At 41.7% G+C, this 27,362-nt stretch overlaps 2 protein-coding genes across 2 annotated transcripts in view; one reads left to right on the top strand and one right to left on the bottom strand.

The window, feature by feature from the left end:
- Positions 1–466: 466 nt before the first annotated feature.
- Positions 467–6,515, bottom strand: KIAA1143 (KIAA1143 ortholog). Its single transcript, XM_019633126.1, has 3 exons — positions 6,334–6,515; positions 2,165–2,309; positions 467–1,315 (listed from the first exon to the last, which is right to left on the bottom strand). The coding sequence occupies exons 1-3, from the start codon at positions 6,439–6,441 to the stop codon at positions 1,104–1,106; spliced, it is 465 nt and encodes a 154-aa protein (XP_019488671.1). The 5' UTR covers positions 6,442–6,515; the 3' UTR covers positions 467–1,103.
- A 128-nt stretch (positions 6,516–6,643) lies between these two features.
- The window catches only part of KIF15 (kinesin family member 15), a 67,594-nt gene continuing 46,875 nt past the window's right edge, over positions 6,644–27,362 (top strand). Inside the window, exons 1-8 of the mRNA XM_019630978.1 lie at positions 6,644–6,720; positions 11,847–11,889; positions 12,408–12,591; positions 15,556–15,632; positions 19,662–19,699; positions 23,118–23,215; positions 24,369–24,548; positions 25,601–25,810. Of these exons, the coding sequence (XP_019486523.1) occupies positions 6,702–6,720; positions 11,847–11,889; positions 12,408–12,591; positions 15,556–15,632; positions 19,662–19,699; positions 23,118–23,215; positions 24,369–24,548; positions 25,601–25,810 (849 nt within the window). The 5' untranslated portion in view covers positions 6,644–6,701. The remainder of the gene's footprint in view (positions 6,721–11,846; positions 11,890–12,407; positions 12,592–15,555; positions 15,633–19,661; positions 19,700–23,117; positions 23,216–24,368; positions 24,549–25,600; positions 25,811–27,362) is intronic.

Raw genomic sequence — 27,362 nt, 5'->3', positions numbered from 1 at the left:
GTTTGACCAGTCTTACTTAGGCTGCACGCAGCAGGAACCTGATAGAGGCTTAAATAAGAGGGTGTTTATTCTTCTCATGTATCAATTCCAGGGGTTGGCAGCCCAAGGCTGGTGCAGCAGCTCTTTCTGGCATGCCATAGGATCCAAGGTCCTTGAGTCTGTCCACTGTACCACCCACAGCTAGAGGCTGCCTTCCTTATGCCTAGAAATGGGCCAAGGTTTGGTGTCTGTGCCCCAGACAGGATGAAGACAGAAAGACAAAGGTTCATGCCTGCCAAATCTCTGCTTTTGTATCAAAAAACCTAGTAGTGGGGCCGGCCGCGTGGCTCAGTTGGTTAAGAGCTCACTCAAGAGTGTGAGCTCTGAGCAACAGTGGTTCGAGTCCCGGCCCGAGCTGAGCTGCTGCTGAGCTGCTAACAGGTGGCAGGATGGCTCAGCTAAAAACAAAACAAAACAAACAAACAAAAACAAACCTAGTAGCTTTATTAAGCAGACTTCCACTTGTATTGCTCTTTTTTTAGAGTTATTACTAAAGCGTTTACATTAGATTCTAACTTGTGTCAAGATCACTTGCATTAGATCCTTACTTATACAAGACCCACTTGTATCTCATAACTTGCCAGAGATGTCATACAACTACCCTTAGCAGGAGCTGGGGAAGTATTCATAACTATGCATATGATCATCTTCCCCACCCAAAGTGGGTTCCTAATGAAGTACAACGGGCATCTGTTTAATTACAAAATCCTCTGTAGCTATTAATGTCAGGTTTTTTAATTTTATCGACCTGGAAAAATGCTCACAATCTAATGTCAAGTGAGAAGCGGTAAGAGAACATACATAATACAATCTCAATTTTGTTTAAAAAATATAATTTACATACATCACGCCCACATGGGAAATAACATGTTAATAGTTAACGTCTATAGAGTTAGCATTTTAAGTCAAAGGTGTATTGAGGGATGGATATAGTTTTTATCTTACTAAATTTTTTTGTGTGTTTTTTATAATGAATTTGTAGTATCTTTATAATAGAAAAAAATATTATTTTTAAAAACACCCCATATACTCTTAAAGACTAAGTCCAAAATGTTTACACTTAACTAATTTTCATCTCCACTATCAAACGAAAGGAGACTACTGTTTTTGATTTGCTTTTGTGAGTTCTTTTTAACTAAGTCCTGTGTATTTATTTCATCTTCATTTGCCTTCTTCTTTTTTGAGCTTGCTCTTAAACCTGAATATTTTTCATCTGGGGAACGCTTGACTGGTTTTCGATACATGATTCTTCCATCAGTGGAAGCTGGTTCTTCATCTGAAGCAAAAACAAAAGTTAAAGAACTTTTTTTTCTCCTCATTATTTTGCCTTTATTGGAGGATCAAATGGCAAGAAAATCTCATACTGTATTTAAGAATGTCCTTGAGTCAACTCAGTCTGCTCTTCTCCACTGCCTCTAGCTAGATGCCTAAAGACACACAGTCACTTAAAAAAATTCACTTACTGAAGTATTTCATAATATTGCCAGTCTTCAATTACAATCAGGTTGTATTTTTAACTACTTTGAAAAGTGACTGTCTGGAACTGCAGCATTTTCCCCTAAAGCAAGTAATAAATATTTAGGAGTAATGAAAAATATACTATATAGCACTAGTTAGATAGAGCTCTGTTGACTAGTTTGTAAACCACCTTTTTTTTTTTTTTAGCTGTAGAGGGCACAGCTTACTGGCCCATGTGGGAATCGAACCAACAGCCCTGTTGTTCAGAGCTCGTGCTCTTATGCTCTTACCAACTGAGCTATCCAGCTGCCCGGCCACTTACTTTTTTAAAAACAGGGTTTTTTACTTAAATTCGCATTTAATCTTTTTAACAACCCCATATGGTAGACGCAATGTTTGTCTCCAATTTACTGATGAAGTCACTGAGGCTGAGAGGTGAAATAACTTGTTCAAGGTTACACATCTGTTAAGTGTTAAAGGCCATGTTTGAACCTAGGGCTATCTCCTTCAAACTTTTATATATTGGGTTGTCGGAAAAGTCATGACGTATTTTTTCTATATTTTTTGTTGCAAAAATGCGTCATGACTTTTCCGACAACCCAATAAAATAATTTCATACTCCAGGCGCCTTAAATTGTTAGAAAAGCCAGATTACTTTCAGACTTACCTGCTTTGGCAGCTTTTATTTCTGCTTTAATTTTCATGACTTCTTCAGCTGACAGGTCTCCCTTTTTTAAAATCACCACTTGGGGCTGTTCATCTTCTTTGTCACTGTGATCACCATCTTCATCTGGGAGCTGGGGCTGGATTCTCTACGGGAAAACACAAACATGATATGTAGGTTGCTGACATTGAACCAAATAACCACCACTGTCTTTGAGAAACTGTAATTACTAAAGCCAGAAGGGTAACTATATTGACTGTGTTTGGCAATGAATTTTCAAGTACCTCCTAAGAGCCTAACCTGTCAGGTAGGGAAGAAGTCTAGCTTCCAGTTATCCTGAGAAGCCTGTCCGACAAGATTAGTTTCCATCTCAGCAGCACCCCAGCTTGCAGTTTCTGGTGTCTGTGAGAGGCCCTCTGCTTCACAGGATGCCGGCGTTCCCAGCCTGCGAAGGCAGTGCTGAACCACATCAGTTCGTTGCTCTTCATCAACGCTTTGCATTTCCATCTCTTCTCAAAGTGTGCCAAAAAATAAGCAAGCACCACCAAAGTACAGAAAGCAGCAAGGTACTCATTCTCCCACCTCTGCTTACCTATTCTCCCTTCCAACAGCTTGTTTGGGAGGTATCCTTTCAGCTGTTTTCTAAGTGTATAAAAATATGGAGGTATCTAAAACATTATGTATATAAACAGGATACTACAGATGCTACTATATGATGTGCTTTCTTTTCTTTTTAAATTATGAAAAATTTCTCAAAATAAAGAAGTATGGAGAATAACATAACTGAAAGCATGTACTCAGTATACACATGTAACAAATTATAACATTTGGCCAATTGATTGAGATTTTTAAAAAATGTTGGGGGCCGGCCGAGTGGTGCAATGGTTAAGAACTGGCTTGGGACGCCAGAGGACCCCAGTTTGGATCCCACATATGAGGGCCAGTGACACTGCCCTCCACAGCTAAGATGCTGAACAACAGCTCAACCTGGAGCTGGGCTGCTATGAGTCACTGGTGACGGCGTAGGCTGCAGCCCCTGTGGCAGTGGGTTGCCATGGGCTACCATGTGTAGCCAGCAGCCAGCGTAAGCGGCCAGCAGCCGCAGTGAGCGGCCGTCCAGAAGCCGGCGACTGATCTGCCTCGCCCGGGAAGAGCACAATGATGGTGCCAACTTGGGCCAGTGAAGCAACGTCCTCCACAACTAGACTGAAGAACAAAAGGACAGCAACTTGTCTGTTCCCCTTCCCCCAATTCCCCAGCACTGTTCCATCCCCCCAATTCCCCAATAAAAATCTTAAAAAAAAAAAATGTTGGACACCATAAAAGCCTCACTCCCCTAACCTTTTATTCAAAAAATATCTTTGCACAATACCTTGAGATACATATGCAATTATCTATTTTTAAAAATCACTGCCTAGTATTATATATATGGTCATCTCATGGTTTATTTGACCAGTACCTTGTAAATAAAAATTTTGGTTGTTTCTAGTTTTTTTCTACTATGTTAAAATTTTGCATTTTTAATTCACTTTTGCAAACTTTTATGTTAAGTTCCTGACAGTGGAATTGCTGAGTTAAAAGGCATGCAACCCATTACACGTTATTCAAATGGCTTATCAGTCCGCCTCTCACAGAGCCCTCCTTGTCTCCCAAACAGGACAACGAAGCCTTGCAGGATGTGGCCTTGCCCTATAACCACAGCGTTATCCTCTACCACGGTCATGGCCTCCGGACTGCAGCCAGGTTTGAGTACTGCAGATCCATGAACATATTATCTCCTCGGCCTCCTCACTCTCAAAAGTTCCCAGTGCCTAGAAAACCCCACTGACCTTGACCAACTCCTCCTCAAGCTACCTTCTAGACTGAGAGCCTTTTAGAAGTGCTTTCCTGAGCTCACCTCTTCTTTCTCACCCTGGACATGGCTCTCACAGGAAGCATGTACCACAGTGTGTTATCAGTGTGTTTCTATCTGTCTCTACTAGGTGAGCTCCTCCGAGAGAGGACCAGATGTTTCATGTCTGTATCTAAAGGCAGAAAGCCTGGCAAACAGCAGGGACAAGAAACATTTGTTGATCTACTCGTGAATGACCCCGAGGATGAAAAATGATGAATTACCTGAAGCCCTGGCAAGTTTCTCACAGGCACATTCATCCAGTTTGCCTACATCCCATGTCTGCCAATCATAAGTGTATTCTTTTTAATGATATCCATGTTAGTTCACTAATTATTCAGTAGTTTTGCTTATTCTTCTCTAAAGTTCCCAATAAATGACCACAAACAAGTAGGTAATTAAGTATTTTTAGCCAAAGAAGTAGGAAAGTGAAATAAAATCATTCCTGGTATTCATTAGATTGAGAATCATTAATTCTGACTTTCTGTTTATGCAACTGGCCGGAAAACAAGAGAAACAGTCTAAAGAACAGTGGCAGCAACCACTTAGGACTTCAGAGTCACTTCTGAATTCACTCTCGAGGTGAATAAGATGAGTTAGCTTAATTATACAATGAGTTCTCATTAAACCGTTTCCCTTTTGTGAAGAGATCACTAGAATGATGATGATATTACCAAACCCATTAAGAATGAAGTTGGTTTCACAAATACAGGAACATGGGGTATCTCTTACAGAAAAGTCTCTTGATTAAATAGGTAAGCCCAAATCACTGATATTAATTGGAAAGCTTTTCCCTCCAGAATTATCCTAAGATAGCATTCCAAGCTGTAATCCTCGAGGTGTTAACTAGGAACACATGATCATCACTAGGACCTCAAGCAAACTATAAAATTAGGTCTCACTGCTGAATCCATGTCCCTTTTCTCAAACCTCATCCTCTTTGTTGTCATCACCATTTTTGGTTCTGGGGATGTCCCTCCCTGACATGTTATCTCCAACTAAAAATGGCTCCTTGTTGCCTACTGAATAGTCCATATGGCCTCACATCCATCTGCCCCTCAGTCATCTCTACATACAGTCCATAACTCACCATCTCTACACTTTTACCCATGCTGGTCCTTCCATCCCTACTTGCTGACCTACCCAGGCTCAAGATTCCATTTAAATATCCCCTGCCCCATGAAGCCTTGCTTGATGACAAGCATAGTCATCTAACCAATGTACCTTGTTGCCCACTATTCGATGTCAAGCACTGTGCGGGCTGCTGGGAAAATAGAGAGGGATCAAGATACTTAAGAGTTCGATGGGTGGTGGACACACACAGGAGAGCAAGTAATTGCAATACAAAATGATGAGTACTACAGCTGATGTATGGACAAAGTGAAAAACAAAGAAGTAACTGGGGGAGCTTGGAAAGCTTTATTGAGGTAGTGACCTCTGAAGGCAGAGGTGAGGCAGGCAGGAAGGCGCTAAAGGATATGGCATTTGGAGATCCCATCTCTTGGTCCTTTCAGAGCCTGGCACAGTATATGTGGGTTTTGCACATACCCACTGGATTGAGTAATTTCACGTGTCAGTCTTGTCTCCTCGACTAAGCTCTAAACGACTTGAGTCGTGGGTCTTAGTGCAAGTGCTGGACACAAAATGCTAAATAAACTCTTTATTTCTTCACACATCCCCTAAGCACAATAGTCTCTTCCTATTAGGTGGGGCAGGTTTTGATGTGAACCGGTTAGGGTGCAAGCCTGGGAGGGCTCAAAAGTTGACTCCCACCCATCCCATCCCATCCCTACACTATTCCAATGTGGCTCATTCCTGAAGCTTCTCTTCTACTACTCAGATCCAGGCTACTCAGGGATGTTGCTTACTTTTTTTTTTTTTCCTTTGTAACAACAAAGCATAGGAATAGATCCAGGGCATTTCTCCAAAGATGTTTCAGATTCAAGACCTAGGATATCGGGTCATTTGATCGAGTGGCCACAGTTTCTTTATCTGGAAAACGGGACGACGCTACCATCCACGCTGCTAACGATAGATTTTGGTATAAGCGAGTGAGAAAGAAGAGACAGGAAAGTGATCCTTCTTAAGCATTTACCAAGGACGAGGCGCTTTACCGGCGTCAAGTCATTTTCAAGAACACTGCAGCACTCTGAAAACGACAAAGAGCTTCCTGGGCGCAAGTGACAGGAGTGACTTGTCAGGACCTGGCCTCCAGGTCTACGCAGAAGCCGGAAGTGGCGGGGCGAGCCCCGTTTCTCGACCGCGAACGGCCTGGGCTCACCTTGGTCTCTACGGTGGGCCCTTCCCTGTAGCCGACCTGCTCTTTGAAGCGGGCCAGGAACGCCGGCTCGGCTGGCTGCACGTACGACACCTGGTTCCGCTTACTCATGGCCACTCACGGGAAAAAGTGGCTCCTCGGGGCCGCTTCGAGACTGTAGCGGCGACGGCGCCTACTAGTGACGCCATGTCGATCCCGCCCCCAGGCGTGAGGCCGGGCAACATGGCGACCTCCGTGCCGGCGTCAACGTCTTACCCGGGCGCCAAATTCAAATTCGCGGCCATCTTGAGCGAGCGGAATCCCGGCGCTCAGCGCGGCTGGAGGTGAGGGCATCGGCTGAGTTGCTCTAGGGGTCCGGAGGTGAGGGTGCCATGGCACCCGGCTGCAAAAGTAAGTACGGAGCCCTGGCTTCGTGACCTCGTCTCCGCCCCCAAATACGGCTGTGAAAGGGTGGCCGCCCCCGGCCGCCCTCGGGGTTCCCCGGTGGGCGTGAAAGGCAGTTGCGGATCGAGCAGCGTTTGGAACCTGTCGGTCCCTCAGACACTGACGGAACAGCTCATGTCCCTTCCGTCCGTGCATTGGGAGGACGCTAGAGGCCAGGCACAGTTGTCGGCGCTTGGGCTGAGCAGTGAGGCGGAACGCGAGCCCTCACCCAGGAGCTCGGCCGCTGCTTCCCCCGCGTTCGCGGTCCTGCCGTTTGGTAGCTGGCCTCTACCGGGGCTGCCTCTCTCGGTATCCTTGCCGGAGGGTCGGCCCTGGCCCTCTCCACCTTCTGCATGTTTCCACAGTTATTGACCTTCCTGAAGGGGAGAACTTATCCATGTTCGAAGCACGTCTTTCTCTTTGGAGGGCTCTCTATAAATTCTCTTTGGATAAGGGACTTTTACAGCACCGTTCAACAGTGTCTTTGTACTCTCACATTCCCTGTTTTCTCCTCAAGGAGACCCTTCCAATTTCTTCCTTTTTCCACGGAGAGGAGCGCTGTCATTTTTGCGTTTGATAAACCTCTTAATTTTTACTAATTCGTTGGCCCTGTGCTGTTCCTGTGTACTACAAGCCCCACCTCTTACATGGCCAAATCCTTTACGAAGTGTTGTTGTTTCAAAGCTCTCTGATGGATCTCAGTGAAGGGTATGGATGCTAATGAGGAGAGGTCCATGTAGAAGATTGACGAGATCCTGAGCTTTTGGTATTTGAGCCTTCCAACCGTGTTAATGGTTCTAGCTGTCAATAGTAATTCTCTTCTGATGTGTTTGCGGTTTCATTAACCTTTTGGGCCAATCATAACATTACCTGAACACCTCCTGATGCTCTCTTTTTCCACCTAAAATGTTCCTTTTCTTTCACCATTTTTGGTATTCAGGACATATTAGCACACACATTGATACATTGTTGGTCCAAAATGTTCACGGTGCTTTCTGCACATCCACAGTATTTGTTCAGTAAATCTGGACTCAAGCAAAAGACTTGATGCCTGTGACATAGCAAAATGGTATATGCATGTGACTGTCCATCAAAGGACTCTGTCCAGCCTGTATGTGTCACTCTTTAGAAGTGATGGGAGCAAGGGGATTCACAATTCCTCTTTGTGATGGGGGTGATTTCCACGGGGGACTCTCCCACTCTTCTCATTGTGTTAGCAAAGTTGAGGTTGATGACATCTCAGGTAAGTGCCCCTGATCATTCTCAGCAGTCCAGAGACCTGGAGCACGAAGTGGGCACACAGGGGAGGAGAGAGCCCATGCAGTGCTCTCTGCGGCTTTTCCTTTTGGGTCCATGAAGGTTATTTCTTGTCATACCATTGGCACCTGTTGACTGGAATCAGAGAAATGAGAATGTGAAATGTAACCCTAATGAAATTGACTGAATTTAAGATTCCCTTTCTGAATTTAATCGTATTTGGTCAGATGACCCATAGGTATTTATCTGGGCTGCAGAGTAAAGCGTCGTAGCACTTGTCACTGACACTTCCTCAGATCTCAATTAGGAATAATGCCAGAGCTATTTACCTCCATGTAGTTTTTTATTTCATTTTATCTCACTATTGGCATATTAGTTCTGCTTTTTTTTTTTTGTAAACATTTCATTTTGGAATAATTTTAGATTTATAGAAAAGTTGTACACATATGCAGATCAGTATTTATCCAGTCATCAGCTCTCTCTGTGAACCTCTCTTCTCTGACTTTTTTTTTTTACCCTACAAATTCTAGCTGCCTTGGCTTCCCCAAACTCTGAACCATGCTCAGCTCAGCGAGACCACCAAGCTGGTATCTGGACTTGAGGCTCCAGGCGGTTAAGCTGACGCAATGTAATAGCTCACCTTTGTTGTTTCCCTTCTCTCAAGGTCATTTGATTGTGCTGTCTGTTGTCTAGTGTCTGAAAACTTGTTACGTATTTTTGCCCAGTTTCATAGTTATTTTAACACAGAGAGTAACGCCAGTCCCCTTTACTCCATGGCCACCCAGAAGCAGAAGTCTGGATCTGTTTTGGGTCATCTTTACCTGTAGGGTGTGGCCTTTCAGTCTCTCATTTGAAAGCGGAGGGCATTTATCAGGGCTCTGAGCCCCAGTTTTTGTTCCTCCAGTCTGCAAGTCTGTCAAAAACTCTGCTCAAATCCTCAGCCTCTTAGCTGCAGCTTTCAGAATCTGCAGTCTCTTCTTGGGAAAAAGCAGCCTCAAATGCTGTGTTCACTCCTTCAGGCTTTGGGCTTCTGTCCTCTCTTGGATTTTGGCTGCACAATTCCTGACTGCCTTCAGGGAGATGTTTTCTGTCGTTTTTCTGCTCTTCTAGTTGCTTTCTGGAAGGAGTGTTGGTTTGAAATAAACTAGGCCTTTAGTTCTGGACAGTAATAGTAAGAAAAGCCTTACTCTAATAAACTCAGTTTTCTAGGATTTAAAAAAAATATGTATTTGAGGAAGTGTAAAAGGTAGAAAGAAGATTAAAAGAAGTCCTATTAGCATAAAGAAAAGCTATAACTGCAACCCATGGTAATGTCATCTTTTTCTGCTACACTCCTTCCTGACTAGCAACTCAAACCCTGGTTCTGTTACTACAGGATGTGCAGGGATGACCTGAGCCTTTTAATTTCAAGTGGTTAAAAAAAAAAGCTTGTATAAAGTGTATCTTTTGCTGTCATCTTGAGGATTATGGTTTTTGTAGATGATAGCTATCTTGGTCTGATTTGCTGCTCTAACAATCATAACATAAACTGGGTAGCTGTATAAACAACAAACATGTATTTCTCCACAGTGCTGGGGCTGGGACGTCCAAGATCGTGGCCTTGGCTGACTTGGTATCTGGTGAGGGCCCGCGTCCTCCTGGAGGCCGTCTTTTTGCTAATCTCACATGGCTGGAGGGAAGAGCTCTCTCTCTGGGGTCTCTTTTCTGGACACTAATCCCAGTTATGAGGGTTCTGTCCTCATGACCTCATCACCCCCCAAAGGTCCCACCTTCTAATACCATCTTTTTGGGATTTAGGATTTCAACCTATGAATTTGGGGGACACACATTCAGACCATAGCAATGGTAAAATGATGACTTATCCATCATTTGCATAGAATTGAAAGGTTGACTGCATTCATCGACTGCTTTAAAAACAGCTGAAATTAGGGGCCTGGTTTGAACTACCCATAAAACCTCCAACACACCAGGGTACCTGTCTGACTAAAGCCTTTCTATATTTTGCTGACTTTTTATGCTGCTGGATATCTGACCCCTTCTCATATTATCTATTCTAATCTTAATTTTCTTCTTCCTTCAGCTCTTCATAAGGACCAAACTTCAGTTTTCCTAACATGAAAGCTTTTCTTTTTTATCCTGGCTTTCTCGTTTGTTTTCATTTTTGCTAAAGGTACAGAGAATGTTTCTTTGATGCCAGCTCTTGGGGGAATTGTGAAGGGCAGGTGGGGAATTGGGCAATCTGTGGTCTGTTTTCCGCCTCGTAGACAGACATTTGTTTCAGGGTACAGCTGGAAAGGGTGGTCTCCAGAAATCAAGTTGCTCCGTAGTAAATATTGACTTTGAGCTCCTATGCTATGAGCAGAGCAGAAGTCAAGAAGCCCCTTTTCTTGGTGTCCTTAGTATTCATTCAGTCAAAGATATTTACTTAGTGCTCACTATGTGTCAGGCATTACTCTAGGTAATGCTTCATGGTCAGTTTGAAAGAGGGTAAACAAATTAACATATATTATGATGGCAATAGTACTATGTTCTTTAAGGGAAAATAGGGCCAAGAAACGGCGCTGGGGGTGGGGACAATGAAAACCTCCTCTCAGGCACCTCTACTCATTTGCTGAGCATTTGTAGGAGTGGTATGCGCATGTGTGTTGCAGCCTAGGGCTCTCTTGACTTGCCTCTCCTAGTGGGGAACCACTGCCGCTGCCAGGACAGGGGCGATCAGGGCCACACATGGTGTTGTTAGCACACTGTGCCCAAGGAAGAGCCTCATTCAGGAGTGGGGGCTGGGGGGAGGAAGGGAGCCCCCACACCGCCTCAGCCATGCTCACCTGGGACTTCAGCAATAGGCATCTGGCTGGAGGCAGCCTGAGAACCTGAGAACCTCTCCTCCTGGGAAGGAAGTCCTGCAGTTGAGAGCTGAGGGGACAGGGATCGCTGTGCCCTTGACTGTGCACTTTGGCACGGAGTCAACTCGCTGAGCTGGGAGGGAGGGAGGGAGTGGTCTTGGTTCAAGAACCACAGGCTCTCACCTTTCTTATGGGATTTTCATACTTTCTTGATTTGTTTGTCTTTAGGCCATTTCTAGAGGCTTTTAAACTGTATTTATTTTTTTATTTCACTAGTTCCCACTGGGCAGTGGGTCAGTGGAGTTCCTCACATTGACATGCTAGAAGTTGATCTCTGACTTTTTATTCTAACAATCAAACTGCCAGCTGGGCTGAGAATGAGAGCTGGGGAATGAGGGAGTGAGAGAAGCAGGAGGACTGTTGTAATAACTCAAGTAAGGAATGCTGCCGGCTTGAGTCCATGGCGGCGGATTTGATAAGTTGTAGGACTCTGGGTGTACTTTGAAGGTAGAGCCAAAGATTGGCTAACAGATTGGATATGAAGTATGAGAAAGAAAGGGGTTAGGAGTGGCTGTCAGGTTTTGGCCTGAGCAACTGGAAAGATGGAATTGTCGTTGATTGAGATGGAGAAGCGTGGTGGGGGTGGGGTGATCAGGAGCTCAGTTCTGGACATATTAAATTTGAGACATTGCCTATCGGACATCTGTAATTGGAGATGTCAAGTAGGCAATTAGATATACGAGTCTGGGGCTCAGGTTTAAATCTGGGAATCATCAGCATATATATAGCATTTACAATGGTGGGACTGGATGTCATCACCAATGGATCAGGTTTGGATAGAATAGGCCTGGGCCCTGGAACGCCTCCTGTCAGGACGCCAGGAAGCTGAGGGGACTGAGGAGTGTCAGCAACTGAAGAGTAGGCTAGATGAGAGTGGGAATTTTATACCGCACTTAAAAAACACCCTTAATGACTTTTTATCTTTTTTACTAGATGAGTTGCGCAATGTGACAAATTGTCAATCTAACCAACCAAGGTAAGGAAAAGCCTTGTTCATGAGTCCAAAACAATGAGGGATGTAGTTTTCCTAAAGTAACCATTTAGCATAGTGAGAGGTACTTGAAACAAAGGGTGCTTGTTTCAGAATTCAGCTTGGTCCTTGGCTACCTGGAAATCTGGACATATCACATCTCCCCACGCCCTGCCCTGTCACCTTCCAGGTTAAAAGATGGAATCAGTAACATAATTCTCCCTTAGGATGACTCATTTTATTATTGCTATTAAGAGGGAAATCAGAGACAAGCAGTGCTCGGAGCTCCTTGAAATCAACCCCCTTGGAGTTGATTTCAAGTACAGGCTTGTAAAGGTGACTATCCTGAAGATCAGTAAGGGGGGTGGGCCATGCAGGACTCTCTTAAGAGAGGTAAATGTAAAAGGGGACATTGGGGCTTTGTTGGGGAAACTCTCAGTAGAAAAACAAAGGCAATAGGAGACTCAGATCCTTTTTTGAGTTTTCTTTTCTCCGGTAAACTTTGCTACATTTTCTGTCTTCAGTAATGAAGGTGATGCCATCAAAGTTTTTGTGCGAATTCGTCCGCTTACAGAGGGTTCTGGCTCAGCTGATGGAGAGCAAAACTTATGCTTATCTGTGCTCTCCTCCACGACGCTCCGGCTGCACTCCAACCCCGAGCCCAGAACCTTCACGTTTGATCATGTTGCAGGCATGGACACCACTCAGGTAATGATCATTCCGGAAACTTAGCTTTCCACTCGGAGCTTATAAGATTCTGTTATTTGTGAGGATTTCATTTCTGGTCTCTTTATAGTCTGATCTCAGATAAGGAATCTCAAACAGTCCATAAATATTTTAAATTTAATTTTATTAAATAGTATTTCTCCCTTCATTAAACTTTGTACCAGAATGACAAGCCTGCTTTACTGTCCCCCTCCATCCAGTGTTGGAGGTTACGGAAGGTGTACTTTTCAGAGCCACTTGGGTGATGGATAAGTGCAGCTGAACTGGCTAGTTTAAGGAGAAGGTCTTAGTCAGCTCTGGCAGGTATAACAAATATATCATAGACTGGGTGGTTTACATAAAAATACATTAATTTTTCACAGTTCCTGGAGGTTGGTAAGTCTAAGATATAAAGGCCAGGAGCTCCAGTCTTTGGCAAGACTCATTTCCTGGCTTGTAGACATGTGCCTGCTCACTGTATCCTCACTGGTGGAGAGATGGAGGAGGTGGGAGGGAAGGGGAATGGGACAGTGAGGGAGAGGGAGGGAGACCTAATTACCTCCCAAAGGCCCCATCTCCAAATGCCATCACATGGGGGATTAGAGTGTCACCATACGAATTTTAGGAGGGACACAAACATTCAGTCCATAACAGAGAATGATAGATTTAAGATTACTGTGGTGTCAATAACTGTTTTTCTGATTAGGGACAATTTAGTTAAGATCTAGTCAGCACTATCCAGTAGAACTTTCTGCAGTGATGGAAATGTTCTGTATTTGGGCTGTCCGTTACAGTAGCCTCTGGCCATGTGTGGCTATTTCAGTTAATTAAGATTAAATCAAATTTAAAGGTTTTTTTGTTTTGTTTTGTTTTGTTTTTTTAATTGGGGAGTTGGGGGATGGGAACAGCGCTGGGGAATTGGGGGAAGGGGAACAGACAAGCGGCTGTCCTTTTTGTTCTTCAGTCTAGTTGTGGAGGACGTTGCTTCACTGGCCCAAGTTGGCACCATCATTGCGCTCTTCCCGGGCGAGGCAGATCAGTCGCCGGCTTCTGGACAGCCGCTCACGGCAGCTGCTGGCCGCTCACGCTGGCTGCTGGCTACACACGGTAGCTCATGGCAACCCACTGCAGCAGGGGCTGCAGCCTACGCCGCGACTCACGGCAGCCCAACTCTAGGTTGAGCTGTTGTTCCGCATCTTAGCTGTAGAGGGCAGTGTCACTGGCCCTCATATGTGGCATCCGAACCCGGGCCTCTGGCGTCCCAAGCCAGCTCTTAACCAATGTGCCACTTGGCCGGCCCAGATTAAATCAAATTTAAAATTCAGTTTCTCATTAAATCAAATTTAAAATTCAGTTTCTCAGGGCTGGCCGAGTGGCTCAGTTGGTTAACAGCTTGCTCAAGAGTGGGAGCGCTGAGTAACAGGGTCACCGGATCAATTCCTGGCCCAAGCTGAGCTGCCAACAGGTGGCAGGATGGCTCAGTTAACAAATAAATAAATAAAATAAAATGCAGCTTCTCAGATGAACTAGCCTTCTCTGACTATTGAGCACTTGGGTATCTAGTGTCTCTACTGACCTGATTTTTAAGTTTTAGTTAATTTAAACTTAAATAGCCACATATGGCTAACGGCTACTATATTGGACACCACAGGTCTTGATTATTTCCTAATACACATGGATGTTTTTGTTGAAACATTTAGATCGTTAGATCTTTTCTCTTTTCATCTAGGGCAGGGGTCGGCAACCTGCGGCTCGCGAGCCACATGCGGCTCTTTGTTTACGTTCCGTCTCAAAAGTTTGCCGACCCCTGATCGAGGGCATGGCTGGACAATAGAAATATAAAGCGAGCCACATATATAATTAAAACTTTTCTAGTAGCCACATTAAAAAATGTAAAAAGACACAGGTGAAATTAATTTTAAGTCCGTATCCTCCTTAACCCAGTATACCCAAAATATCCTTTCAACATGTAATCAATATAAAGCAAGTTATTAATGAGGTATTTTCCTTTTTTGTCCATGCTTAGTCTTCCAAATCTGGTGTGCATTTTATACTACAATACATCCCAAGTTGGAGTAGCCACATTTCGGGAACTGAATGGCCACATGGGGCTCATGGCTACTGTATTAGACCTCTTAGGTCTAGGAATTCCTGCATTGTTGATAAGACTGCATCTACTTATGTGTAAAAATGAAAATAAAAATTGAATATTCATTATTTAGTACATTATTGTGAGAAAAGCACTGAAGAACATATAGGGCTATGTATTTTGTGCTAATACCAGTATAATATTTGCATGTAATATGCTAAACAAAATTTTGTATAATGCATAGATGTGAGCTTTACATCTAGAATTATAGAGGAGATTAACATAAATATGTTTTTTTTTTTTTAAACTTTTCTGGGTAACTTTTTTTCCAAGAACCTTCAGATCCAAGTCAGGTCACTGTTTTCAATCTAGTTGTGGAGGGTGCAGCTCATTGGCCCATGTGGGACTCGAACCGGCAACCTTGGTGTTACGGGCACCGCTCTAACCAGTTGAGCCAACTGGCCTCCGACCAGCAGCTCAGTTCCAAGTCAAACCGTTGTCTTCAATCTATTGGGTTGTCAGAAAAGTCATGATGCATTTTTGCAACGAAAAACATAGAAAAATACATCATGACTTTTCCGACAACCCAATAGTTGTGGAGGGCGCAGCTCACTGGCCCATGTGCGAATCGAACAGGCAACCTTGGTGTTAGGAGCCTGCACTCTAACCACCTGAGCTAACTAGTCGCCCAACATAAATATGTTTAAAGTTTTGTCATCTTAGATGCTTTAGCCTTTTTTTAATAGTGGATATAATTTTCGTGTTATCAGTGTTAAAAAAGTCTAAGCACACAGTTTTTGTAATATTTTAGAATGTAGTTTAGGAAAAATGTTTTCATTTTTATGAAATGCTAACCTAGTGGGCGCTTACATTTGTAGGAGTCTGTGTTCTCAGCTGTGGCCAAAGGCATTGTGGAGTCTTGCATGAGCGGTTACAATGGTACCATCTTCGCATAGTAAGTTATTGACTGTCCTTCTAAAGGGGAACAACGATGAGTGTTTCTGCATTTCCTATGGCTGATGTAGCAGATTACCACAAACTTAGTGGTGAAACAACACAAATTTACTATCGTACAGTTCTGTAAGTCAGAAGTCTGACACCATCTCCCTGAGCTAAAATCAAGGCGTCAGCAGGGCTGCGTTCCTTTCTGGAAACTAGGGGAAGAATCTGTTTCCTTGCCTTTTCCAGCTGCACGTGACAGGCTACCCACATTGCTTGGCTTACAGCCCCTTTCTCTGTCTTCAAAGCCAGTAGCATGCAACTCTGTCCCTTCCTTAGTCACATGGCCCTCTGACTAGAGCTGGGACAGGTTCTCTGATTTTAAGGACTTGTGTGATTAGATTGGCCCCCCCTGGATAATCAAGGTGGAGGGGATTAAACTCCACCTCCTGGAGAGGAGAATATCTACTTAATATCACAGCATGTTCTCGAATAACATCGTTTTGTTATAACATTGATGAGAGCCCATAGGAACTTAACTCTTGTTTATATCGATTAGCCTGTGGTACAGTTGGTTTTGTTATCATCAGTAGTCGCAGAACCTATTGACAGCATTAAGTGAGGACTTGCTGCATTTGGAATCTGTAAGGAAGATTTGTCTCTTCTCGATTTATTTATATATATATGGTACGGACTCATGTATGTTTATACCTTGGATTATAATCCAATACCACATTATATTTATATTGTTGAGCATATTGTCCTGACTTGGCCATTGGGATCTATTTGAGGTTGGTTTCTGTGCCCCACTGCATGTCACATCTTTTGGTGTTTTTTTTGAGCGCTTCCTTTATGATGTTACAAGATGCTCCTGGCTCATCTTATATTTTCCCTGTCTTAGGCCTAAAATCAGCCATTTCGCCACAGAGCCCTGTTTCCTTTTATTGGAGAATGGTATTTAGGATCCAAGATCTGGTCACTAGTGCATCTAGGCCTTCTCAGACAGAGCTAGGTAATATACGTATATATACTAAGTCAGGTATACAGGCGTATCTGTAATTGTTTCTGTATCTATCCATTTGTATATATATGAAACTAAACAAGAGTTCATACTGATGTTTCTGACTCTAATCCAAGGGTTTAGAATTCACATGGGTTCATTCTAGAAACCAGTGAATCTACAGGGCTCATTCTAGCCTTCCTGTTTGTTTATCTGTAACTTCCCTTGCTGAGAAACCTGACTCCCATCTCTGTCATCCAGTTATTTTATTTGTTCAACCCCAGTACACATGTAAAGCAGTTTCAGAATGGTTAGCCTGTGTTTCTATGACAAACAGATTTACCAAGTACAGTGTTTATGTACAGATCCTTTTATTTTTTTTTTAAGCCTTACCATTTCTAGTCAAAACCTCATTTTCTAAAGTTACTTAGGTCGGCTCCTTGTCCACCCACCCCATTCAGGGCATTTATGTCAGGCACTTGTAGTCCAGCTAGAAGCATTCCATCCTGGGTTCTCGGACATCCTGGCTGATGTGTTTTGCTTGTTTTTTAGTTTGATCCTTTGAAGTTCACCCTTTCTAATGCACAGTTGTGTAGGGTTTTGACAAATGCACAGAGCCGTGTATTTATCACCCCAGGACTGAAGAGAACACTTCCCACTGTTGGTGCTTTTTGTAGTCAGACACTTCCCCTTCCTCCAACCCCTAACATCCAGGGTATACTGATATATTTTTCCACTCCTGTAGTTTTGCCTTCCACAGTGTCATATGAATGGAATCATACAATATGTAGCCTTTTGGATTTGGCTTTTTTCTCTTAGCAAAATGCATTTAGGATTCATGTATGTTGTTGCAGGCATTGATTGCGTATTCTTTTTTCTTTTTTCTTTTTTAAAGATTTTTATTGGGGAATTGGGGGGATGGGAACAGAGCTGGGGAATTGGGGGAAGGGGAACAGACAAGTTGCTGTCCTTTTGTTCTTCAGTCTAGTTGTGGAGGACGTCGCTTCACTGGCCCAAGTTGGCACCATCATTGCGCTCTTCCCGGGCAAGGCAGATCAGTCGCCGGCTTCTGGACGGCTTTGAATAGTGTTTTATTGTATGGATATACCAGTTTATTTCTGTGCTACAGGATATCTTGGTTGCTTCCACTTTTTAGTGATTATGAGTAAATATTTGAATATTGGTTTTTATGTGAACATAAGTTTTCATATCACTTGAGTAAATACCTAGGAATGCAATTGCTGGGTTGTATGTTAAGTGTGATTAACTTTATCAGAAACTGCAAAACTGTCTTCCAAATGTATATTTAAAGTGAGTGATGATCCTGAGTTTCTAAACATTGGCAGCCTTTAAATATTGCTAGAGATTTAATGTTGGGATGTAAGCTGGAGGTCCAGAAAGCATTGAGACCGCGTTGGCAGTTATACAAGGTGAATTTTAGTATCATTTCAGATTTATTTCATAAATAGGAATATACTTTGTAGTGTATTTTTTTTCCTTTTCGCCCAGCAATAGACTTTTTATGAGCGTTAAAATTTCTTTAAAATTTATTTTTAATTATAGTTGATTTACATTAGTTTCAGGTGTACAACATAGTGAGTCAGCATTTATATATCTTATGAAGTGATCACAATACGTCTAGTAACCATCTGTCACCATACGTAGTTCTTACGATATAGACTGTATCCCCTATGCTGTGCGTTTCATCCCCGAGACTTACTTTATGACTGGAAGCTTGTACTTCTTAATCCCCTTCTCCTTTCCACCCATCCCTAGCAATAGACTTTTACATTTTATTTATAACTAGAGATTTTTAATAGGGTGTGGTGAATGATGTAATTTATTTTGAGCAGCTGATGCTTTTTGTGTGTGTGAGCCCTTGGTTCATCTATAGTCGGCTCCAAACACAAGAAAATAAAAAATACATTAAGAAGTTTATATATTGTACATACGTCTGTCCTTCAAAATGTGCCTTTGACTTTTATGATTATTTTTTATTTCCGTTCAGCAGAACTAAATGTTCTCTTGAGCAGTGAGGCAGGTAACTGTTTTCTCAAGAGAAAAAATATTTTTTTCACAGAATATTTTGAACGGTGAAGTTCAAAAATGAATTTGAAATAAGAGGCCCCGTTGCCAGAGATTCTATATCTTCAGAGCTGTTTTCTTTGAAGACCCTGTAGGGACACTAATTGCAATGCTTAATTTGTGGCATTCATTAATAACTTAATGAAAACTGCCTGTGGTAGTTGAGGGTAGAAATGAGAAACACTTGGAGAGAAATGAGTGCTTTATTGGTTGGGTTAGCAGACTTCTGGTTTACCTAAGACAGTCCCAATTCTAGAGGAATTGTTACTAGTGTCCCCTTTACTCTCATTAGGGGACTCAATAATACCCATTTCTTATCCTGAGTTACTAACTTTTTTTTTTTTTAAGTTTTTCGTTAACTCATTTCTCAGGATAACTGAGGAGATATGACACTACACACAAAAATTAAGCCTATAGCATAAGGATTTTAAAAAATTGCTTTATTTTTAAATGAAGATATTTTAGTATCTTTTAAAGGCAGAATTTGGGGAAGGAATTGCTGCATTATTTAGAATAGCAAAAATTAGAAACAAAAGTCCAATTTGTTCTTGCTAAATAAATTATGATACATTGAACAGCTAAAAATATAATGAAGTATTATAGATCTCTACTGACTTAGGAAAATATCTGAGGTAAAATTTAGGGAAAAAAGAGGTTGCAGAGCAGTATTTAGAGCATCGTTCCTATGTAGTAAATAAAAATTAATTGAAAACTCTGGTGGCTGTGTTTGTATAATCCAGAAGCATTTATCAGACAATCAATAGTTGGTTAGCTCTTAATGGTAGACTAAGAGAGAAAGACAATGTATCATTCTGTTTTTACCTAATATAATTCAAAAGAAAGAAAAAAAATAAGCTCTTTGTATGGAGAATTTATATACTAGTAGACCATATTAAAGTAGAAGGGTAGTCTTCTAAATTTCATGTGTGAAAATAATATATAAAACTTTATTTTTTACAGTGGACAGACTGGCTCAGGGAAAACCTTTACTATGATGGGTAAGTAAATGAAAGATTAACCCTTGCTGGCTTAATCTACTTTCTGTGATGACAGCACCTATTACATTTTTGGGGAAAGCATAATTTATATATATATATATATATATATATATATATATATATATATATATATATATATATGATGTAGAGCTCATAAAATAGGGATATTTCCCAGGCTTCTATCAAGTTGCAAGTTCCATGATAGCAAAGTCCATGTTTGTAGCCGTGTTCCCAGCTCAATGCTTAGCACAAAATAGGTGCTCAATAAATAATCTTTGAAGTGGTTTAATGGAGTTTTATATATTTACATACTTTGTAACCACTACCCAGATCCAAATTCCTGGTCAGTGACTACCCCACTCCCATCCCATGAAGTATGTATTACTCTGACTTCTCTCATTAGTTTTGCTTGTTTCTGAACTTTTACAAATGTAATTTACTGTTTGTATTCTTTTAGGTCTGGCTTCTTTCTCTCAGCATTAAGTTTCTAAGATTCCCTCATGTGTTGCTTGTAGTAGTAGTTTATTTCCATTGCTGTGTAATGTATTATATTAATGTATGACTATACCATAATTTTCCATTCTACTGTTGATAGACATTTGCATTATTTCCAGTTTGGACCATATGAATAATACTGCTGTGAACATTTTTTCTTGTATGTGGCTTTTAAAGTCTTTTCTGTTGGATATATATCTAGGAGTGGAATTGCTGGATTATAGTATATGTATTTTCAGCTTTAGTAAATAAATACTGCCAGTTTTCCAAAGTGATATATGGAAGTTTCAGTTGCTCCACATCCTTGTCCACACTTGATGTTGTCAGCTTTTAAAATTTTAGCCATTCTGGAGTGTGTGTAGTATTATCTCATTGTGTGTTTATTTGTACTTCATTGATGTCTGTTGACAGCTGAGCACCTTTCATATGCTTTTTGGACATTTGAATAGCCTCTTAGTAAAATGCCCGTTAAAGCTTTTTTCCCATTTAAAAAATTAGTTTGCCTTATTCTTACTCATTTGTGGGAATTCTTTATAAAATAGAGATATTAGCACATTGTGGTATAGATTACAGATTTTTTATTTGGCTTCTGACTTACTTATGGTTTTTTTCCTATGCTAAAGTTTTTTATTTTTATGTGGTTGAATTTCAGGGTTTTTAAAAAATAGTTTCTGAATTGTAAGTTGTAGTAACAAAGGCCTTTCCCTCTCTGAGATTATAACAAACAATCGAGTACTTACAACATACCAGACACTCTTCAAGGCTCTGGAGGTCTGCTTGAATCCAAGGCAGCGTCTGGGCTCTTGGACAGCTTATACTCTCAGGAGGAATGGACAGTTACAAGTCAACGCATATCTAGGAATTATGCCGGAGGTAGTAAGTGCTATGAACAACAACAAAAAAGGGATGGAAAGAGCAAGGGGGGTGGCTATTTTAGGTCAGTGCATGAGGAAAGGCTTCTCAGGAGATGATATTTGAATAGAATTACTACGTAGAATGAGGGTGAATCATAAAACGATCTGGGAGGAGAATCTTCCAGGCCGAGGGACTCATAGTGCACAGGCCTTGAGGTGGGAGCATGCTCAAGAGTGAGGAATGGCAAGAAGACCCATGGGGCTAGAGTGGAGTTTTCCAGAATTAGGGGCTAGTAGGAAGGGCAGTTGGAGTTATAGCCTCAGGCCAGGTCATGTAGGACCTGGCTAGGATTTTGGATTTTGTTATGAGTGTGATGTGCAGTCATTGGAAGGTTTTTGTTTTTATTTTTAGAAGAATTACGTGATCTGATGTATAATTAAAAGGATTGCTTTAGGCAGCTGAATGGCATAAAGTCAGTAGGAGGGGCTGGAGTGGAAGCAGGATTAGGAGCTAAGGCAGTAGAGTCGGCAGGAGATGGTGAAGGTAACTCAAGTGTATGTTGAATATCTTTGTATATTATTTAACAGGAAAAAATTTAAAATTATCTGCATACTCTAATATTATTAGTCCTGTTTGTTCATTTACTTGCATTTTTCTACCTCTGTTATATATGTATATATATATATTGGGTTGTCGGAGAAGCCATGATGTATTTTTTCTATGTTTTTCATTGCAAAAATGCATCATGACTTTTCCGATAGCCCAATATTTTAAAGTACAATTTATAATAACCATTTAAAATATTCCCGGTGTAGCACACCAAGGCAAAACGTTTTTCTGTACTTTCCTTGCACACACCAGCCTTTTGTTAATTTCTTTGATCTAATAAGGCATATTAAATCAATATTTATAGTAACTTCTATGTCTTCTCTAACTATATATGTTTCTGGTATGTATATAATTAGTATTCCATAAAATCCTACTATTTACTTATCCAATCACATCTCCCCTTTTCCCTAATGTTTAACAAAATAGAGATAGGACAACTTTACATTTTTCTGTCCCCGGAGAAACCTACAGTATCTTCCTTACCAGCTTGGCTTCTACTGCCTAATTTAAAAAATGTTAGCGAATACTAATTTTTAGTAATAATCTACAAGGTAGTATTACCATTATTATCCTCATTTTATAGTTAAGAAATCCAAGAGAATAAGTAATTAGCTTATGGCCACACATCCAGTGTGTACAGGTCAGTCCATGAGACTGAGTATTATATGCAGCAAGTAAAGTACAATTGTTTGGTATGTCTGCTAATTTTGCTACTTGGCAGCAGGCAGAATTTCAAGGTTGGTATCTAGATGGATTTTTTAATTAACTATTTTTTAAAAGTTGGTTAGTGGCTGTGGTGGGCCTGTCCTTCAGTCCCATTGACAGGCATGTTGTATTATGCAATATCTCACAAGCCCGCATTTAACTTGTTTGGGGGCACAGATAGGAAACTGATTATATAACATGTGATCTTTAAAAAAAAAAAGATTTTTATTGGGGGATGGGAACAGCGCTGGGGAATTGGGGGAAGGGGAAGAGACAAGTTGCTGTCCTTTTGTTCTTCAGTCTAGTTGTGGAGGATGTTGCTTCACTGGCCCAAGTTGGCACCATCAATGCGCTCTTCCCGGGCGAGGTAGATCAGTCGCTGGCTTCTGGACCGCCACTCACGGCGGCTGCTGGCCGCTCACACTGGCTGCTGGCTACACGTGGTAGCCCATGGCAACCCACTGCCACAGGGGCTGCAGCCTACACTGTCGCCGGCGACTCACGGCAGCCCAGCTCCAGGTTGAGCTATTGTTCAGCATCTTAGCTGTAGAGGGCAGTGTCACTGGCCCTCATATGTGGGATCCAAAACGGGGGCCCTCTGGCGTCCCAAGCCAGCTGTTAACCATTGTGCCACTGGGCCGGCCCTATAATGTGTGATCTTATTTCTGTATAAATTGCCTTTCAGTGTTGCCGTTTTAAAAGACTCCTGTAATAAAAACAAAAATTAACAGCTGTATATTTTATGTTTTTTTAGGACCATCTGAATCTGATAATTTTTCTCATAACCTGAGAGGAGTAATCCCACGAAGTTTTGAATATTTGTTTTCCTTAATTGATCGTGAAAAAGATAAGGTAAAACTTACTGTAAAAATAAAGCAATTCTGTGAAATATCTAGTTTTGAGTAGTTAGCTCCTAATAATTAGCTCATGATACATGGAGGGGTTGTACTTTACAATGTGGATAGGCTTAGCATAGTATAAAAAAAACTTGGAATTCTTAAGCTAAAATTAAGGATTTCGAGTTTTTTTATTTTCTAAAAGTTTTTAGTTTATAAAACTTGCGTCATCCATGAACTCAGATTGCTGGTTTAAAAGAAAGAAGAATGTAGTGCTTCTTAGGCTTTCAGATTTTGCAAGAGAAAAAGTGTAAAGAAAATCTTAACCAAGGAAAACATTCACTAAGCTCCATCACCCCCTGTATCACTAAGCTCCACCACCCCCTGTGCTGAGGCTCACAGTTGACTGCAGGTGTTGGTAGATCCTCCTGATGTCTAGTAGTGATGGGCCCATTGTTAACCTTTTTTGTTTCACCTGCTACCACCTGACTTGTGATCGCCTTCCTTGTTCCACACATGGTGTGGCTTCATCATCTGGGGCTGTGGGCATCTCTCTTCCATTGGCTCCCAGGTTGGGCCATTCTCACGACTGTGCTTCTCTAGTTTGCTAAATTCCAGGCTTAAGAGCCCTCGGTGTTCTGTGTTCTATTACGTGTATACCAAGGACACTGATACATATATTGGTTTGCCACTTACTCCTTTGCGGAAACTATCCCTAACTCTTGCGTTAGACACGCACTTTGCATGCCAGTGAAATGTTTAGTGCCATTCATTTCTGTCCATAAAATTCTACAGGGAGGCTTTTAAAATAAATTATTTTTGATCTTTTAAAAAAGAATATAACACTTGCTTCAAATATAACTTCATGAGGAAGTCCAACATAGAAAACAGATGGATTGCCCATCTGGACTGCTCAGTTGCCATCTACCTGTCTGGTTCTCATCACTTCTGGGAACTTGAGGGATCCTGGGACCACAGTGATGCTGCTTTAAAATATAATGATGTGTTGAAACTAGTTAGATTTTTTAACTGATGTCTAAGTATCTTGTATAGGGTAAAGGATAATAGTTAGGAATTTACACTTGTGAAGCAAGTGAAAGATTAATGCTCATGAAAGATAGGGATGAATGCATGAAAATAATATTATCTAAATGAGTCTTCTCTTACAGGCTGGAGCTGGAAAGAGCTTCCTTTGTAAGTGTTCCTTTATTGAAATCTACAACGAGCAGATCTATGACCTTCTGGACTCTGCATCAGCTGGACTGTACTTAAGGGAGCATATCAAGAAGGGCGTCTTTGTTGTTGGTGCGGTGGAGCAGGTGGTGACCTCGGCTGCCGAAGCCTATCAGGTACCTGCCTTCAGCATTCTGATCCTTAGATACCGTAGCGTGCTGTGAAAAGCACCTCGATCTCAACAAAAGAATGGAGCCACTAAAAATACTTTGTAAAGGCATAATCCAGAATGTCCATGAGAAGAAAAGAAAAAAGAATATGACAGTGTTTTATTGCTCTTCCCTTAGTTAAAATAGAACTTTGAGCTTCTTGATTTGGCACTATTTTAGTGCTATTCACTCCAATCAGGCACTATTAAAAACCACCCTGGAGGTCATGGCAGGAACAGTTCATAGTGTCCATAGCTCTTTAGTGGCTCCTCCTGGGAGTTGATCCTTTGAGGAGCTCCTGGGGCCTCTGCTGTCTAAACTAGCTGTACATATTATGACCTTGCTATTCAAAATGTCGTTCTCAGACTATCGGTATCACCTGGGAGCTGGTTACAAATGCAAATCTCAGGCCCTACCTCATACCTACTAAATCAGAATCTGAATTTTAACAAGATCCCTAGGTGATTAGTATGCATATTACAGTTTGAGGTGTTCTGCCCTATGGGGTAGGTACTCATGTCTCCATTTTACAAATATGAGCTTTGAACAGGTTCGACTGGCACCAGACCACACAACTAATGAACAGTAGAAGCAGGAGTTGACCTCATGTTCATCTGATTCCAGAGCCTGCAGTCTGAATCTTCATGTACCCTGCTTCCATAGGGCATAGGGAGGGAGAACAAATACTTTATAGACCGAAAGAGCTGACAAAACGTGAAGGTCATTTTGAGATTTATCTTTCTAGCTTTCTCATTGTCTAGGTAAAGAAAGGGTTGGGAGAGATTTTGTGACTTGCCTTAACACAGAGAATGACAAAACCAGTTCTAGATCCTATGCCTTTTGATTTCCTGTTTGTTCTCTTTCCATAACACGGAGAAGGAGAGGGAAAGGAAAATACTTTGAGTATATTCCTTGATGGACCAATATTTTTTCTCACAACGGTTCACAAATTTCCTACTGATGTTAGTAGCTGTTGTGGCCACCTGGACTTTGTGATGACATGTTTTCCTTTTGCCTAGGTGCTGTCTGGAGGATGGAGAAACAGACGTGTGGCATCAACATCAATGAACAGAGAATCTTCTAGGTCTCATGCCGTCTTTACAATTACAGTAGAGTCAATGGAGAAAAGCAATGAGACTGTGAATATACGGACCTCCTTACTCAATCTGGTGGATTTAGCAGGATCTGAACGGCAAAAAGACACCCATGCAGAAGGGATGAGGTTGAAGGTAAGAATGGAATTTAGGTCTTCAGTTGAACTTGCATGTGAATTCTTACCAGAATTCAATACCAAGCCAAGTGTTGTGAGAGCTACAAAGGACTAGGAAATTGTTCCCATCTGAAAGATATAGAAATTTTTGTTGGGGGTAGGGATGCTAAACATACATGGGATAGGAAAAGTCTGTCTGTAGCAAGGGTATTTGAATTCATGCTAGAGGGGATGGGGTGATAGTACAAGTGGCAGCAGGGATCAGAGGAACAAGGGTGTGACATGGACTGCTCAGTTTGAGTTTTCTCAAAGGGGGCAGGTTTGGGTAGGGAGAGAGGAACAGAGACCCCATGCATAGCAGGGGGCATCTTAAGGATTATTGTGGATGCAAAGTGAGTGGCATTTGGCATCTCAGCACAGATAAGTGGGTGGGCTGGGTTGGAGGCGCAAGTAGGCTGAGATCATTGAGGGCCGAGACTGCCAGGCCAAGTTTGCTCTCCACCTGCCAGACACTGGGAAGCAAAAATTTTTAGGGACTTTGGGCAGAAAGTCTGTTTTAGAAGAGCTTAGCCATCTGGCCCACCACTGCCAGATTCATGAGCGGAGGGCCTAAAGAGAAAGGAGAGCACTTGTGCTTTTTAATATTTCAGGGGTGAGGGTTAAGGACCTAGTTCTAGGCTAGGGTATTCACAGTGGGGCCAGCGGCTCTTGTAATATACGTACTGCCAGTATGTGTGTGTGTGTATTATAATATGTGTATATGTGGATTCTATAGCATATGTGAGGGCGGGGGGCGAACAGTCGGAAATGGTGGAGGAGAGTCTACTTTTGCATTAAAAGCAAGGGTTTTATCTCTCAGGCAATCTCAGGCTCGTGTTTCTATTGAGACATGAAGCAAAGAAAAATAGCATGTGTTTATAATAGGACACATGCCAGGTCTGTTTTGAATGCTTTATATATATTAACTCATTTAACCTTTCCAACAACTGTGGGGAGTAGGTACTATTATCCTTTATTTTAAAGTAAATGCCCTGGTGCACACGGCTAAGAGTAGAGCTGAGATTCAGACAGTATGTGTCATTCAGCACCACAGACAGCGCTCCAGCCTCCTGATTTACTGAATGGTGTGGTAAAGCAGGTGGTGGCAGCCCGGAACTCAGTGCACCTTGCTTTCTGATTCCCACTTTCTCTCTCTTTTTCAAAGATCTAATTGGCTTTATTGAATGATTCATGAATTGAGCAGCATCCCATCTAGTAAACAGAAAGGTGCTCCTATCCGTTCTCTTTTTTTCTATGCTCCCTCCACTGAAGACCCAGATATGCTCCTGTAGTAAAAATCCAGTGTGACACATGTAACCTGAGAATTTTTTCTCCCAAAACCACTTTTTAAAAGGGTTTTTATTATACTTTACAGAATTAGACTGAATGTTATTTTTGTAGTAAGCCTATAAGTGACTTTGTGGGACACGGGGGTGAGTTATGAGGTATCACCTCCTTATAATGTAGCAAACATTTTAACATAAAAGTATTGAAAAATATGTCTACTAATGTAGTACTCCAACTTTTTTCTG

Source organism: Hipposideros armiger, unplaced genomic scaffold (assembly GCF_001890085.2).
Source record: "Hipposideros armiger isolate ML-2016 unplaced genomic scaffold, ASM189008v1 scaffold_18, whole genome shotgun sequence".
In the NCBI taxonomy this organism is placed as follows: Eukaryota; Metazoa; Chordata; class Mammalia; order Chiroptera; family Hipposideridae; genus Hipposideros; species Hipposideros armiger.
The sequence above is the reverse complement of the archived record's forward strand: the minus strand, read 5'-3'. Positions and strand labels throughout refer to the sequence as shown.

What these genes read in the sequence shown, in the direction of transcription:
- KIAA1143 (XM_019633126.1), bottom strand. Translation starts at nt 6,441, where the DNA reads ATGAGTAAGCGGAACCAGGTGTCGTACGTGCAGCCAGCCGAGCCGGCG. An exon ending in GGCCCACCGTAGAGACCAAG is followed by an intron (nt 2,310 to 6,333) that starts GTGAGCCCAGGC and finishes GTTTTCCCGTAG; the next exon opens with AGAATCCAGCCCCAGCTCCC. An exon ending in AATAAAAGCTGCCAAAGCAG is followed by an intron (nt 1,316 to 2,164) that starts GTAAGTCTGAAA and finishes TTTTTGCTTCAG; the next exon opens with ATGAAGAACCAGCTTCCACT.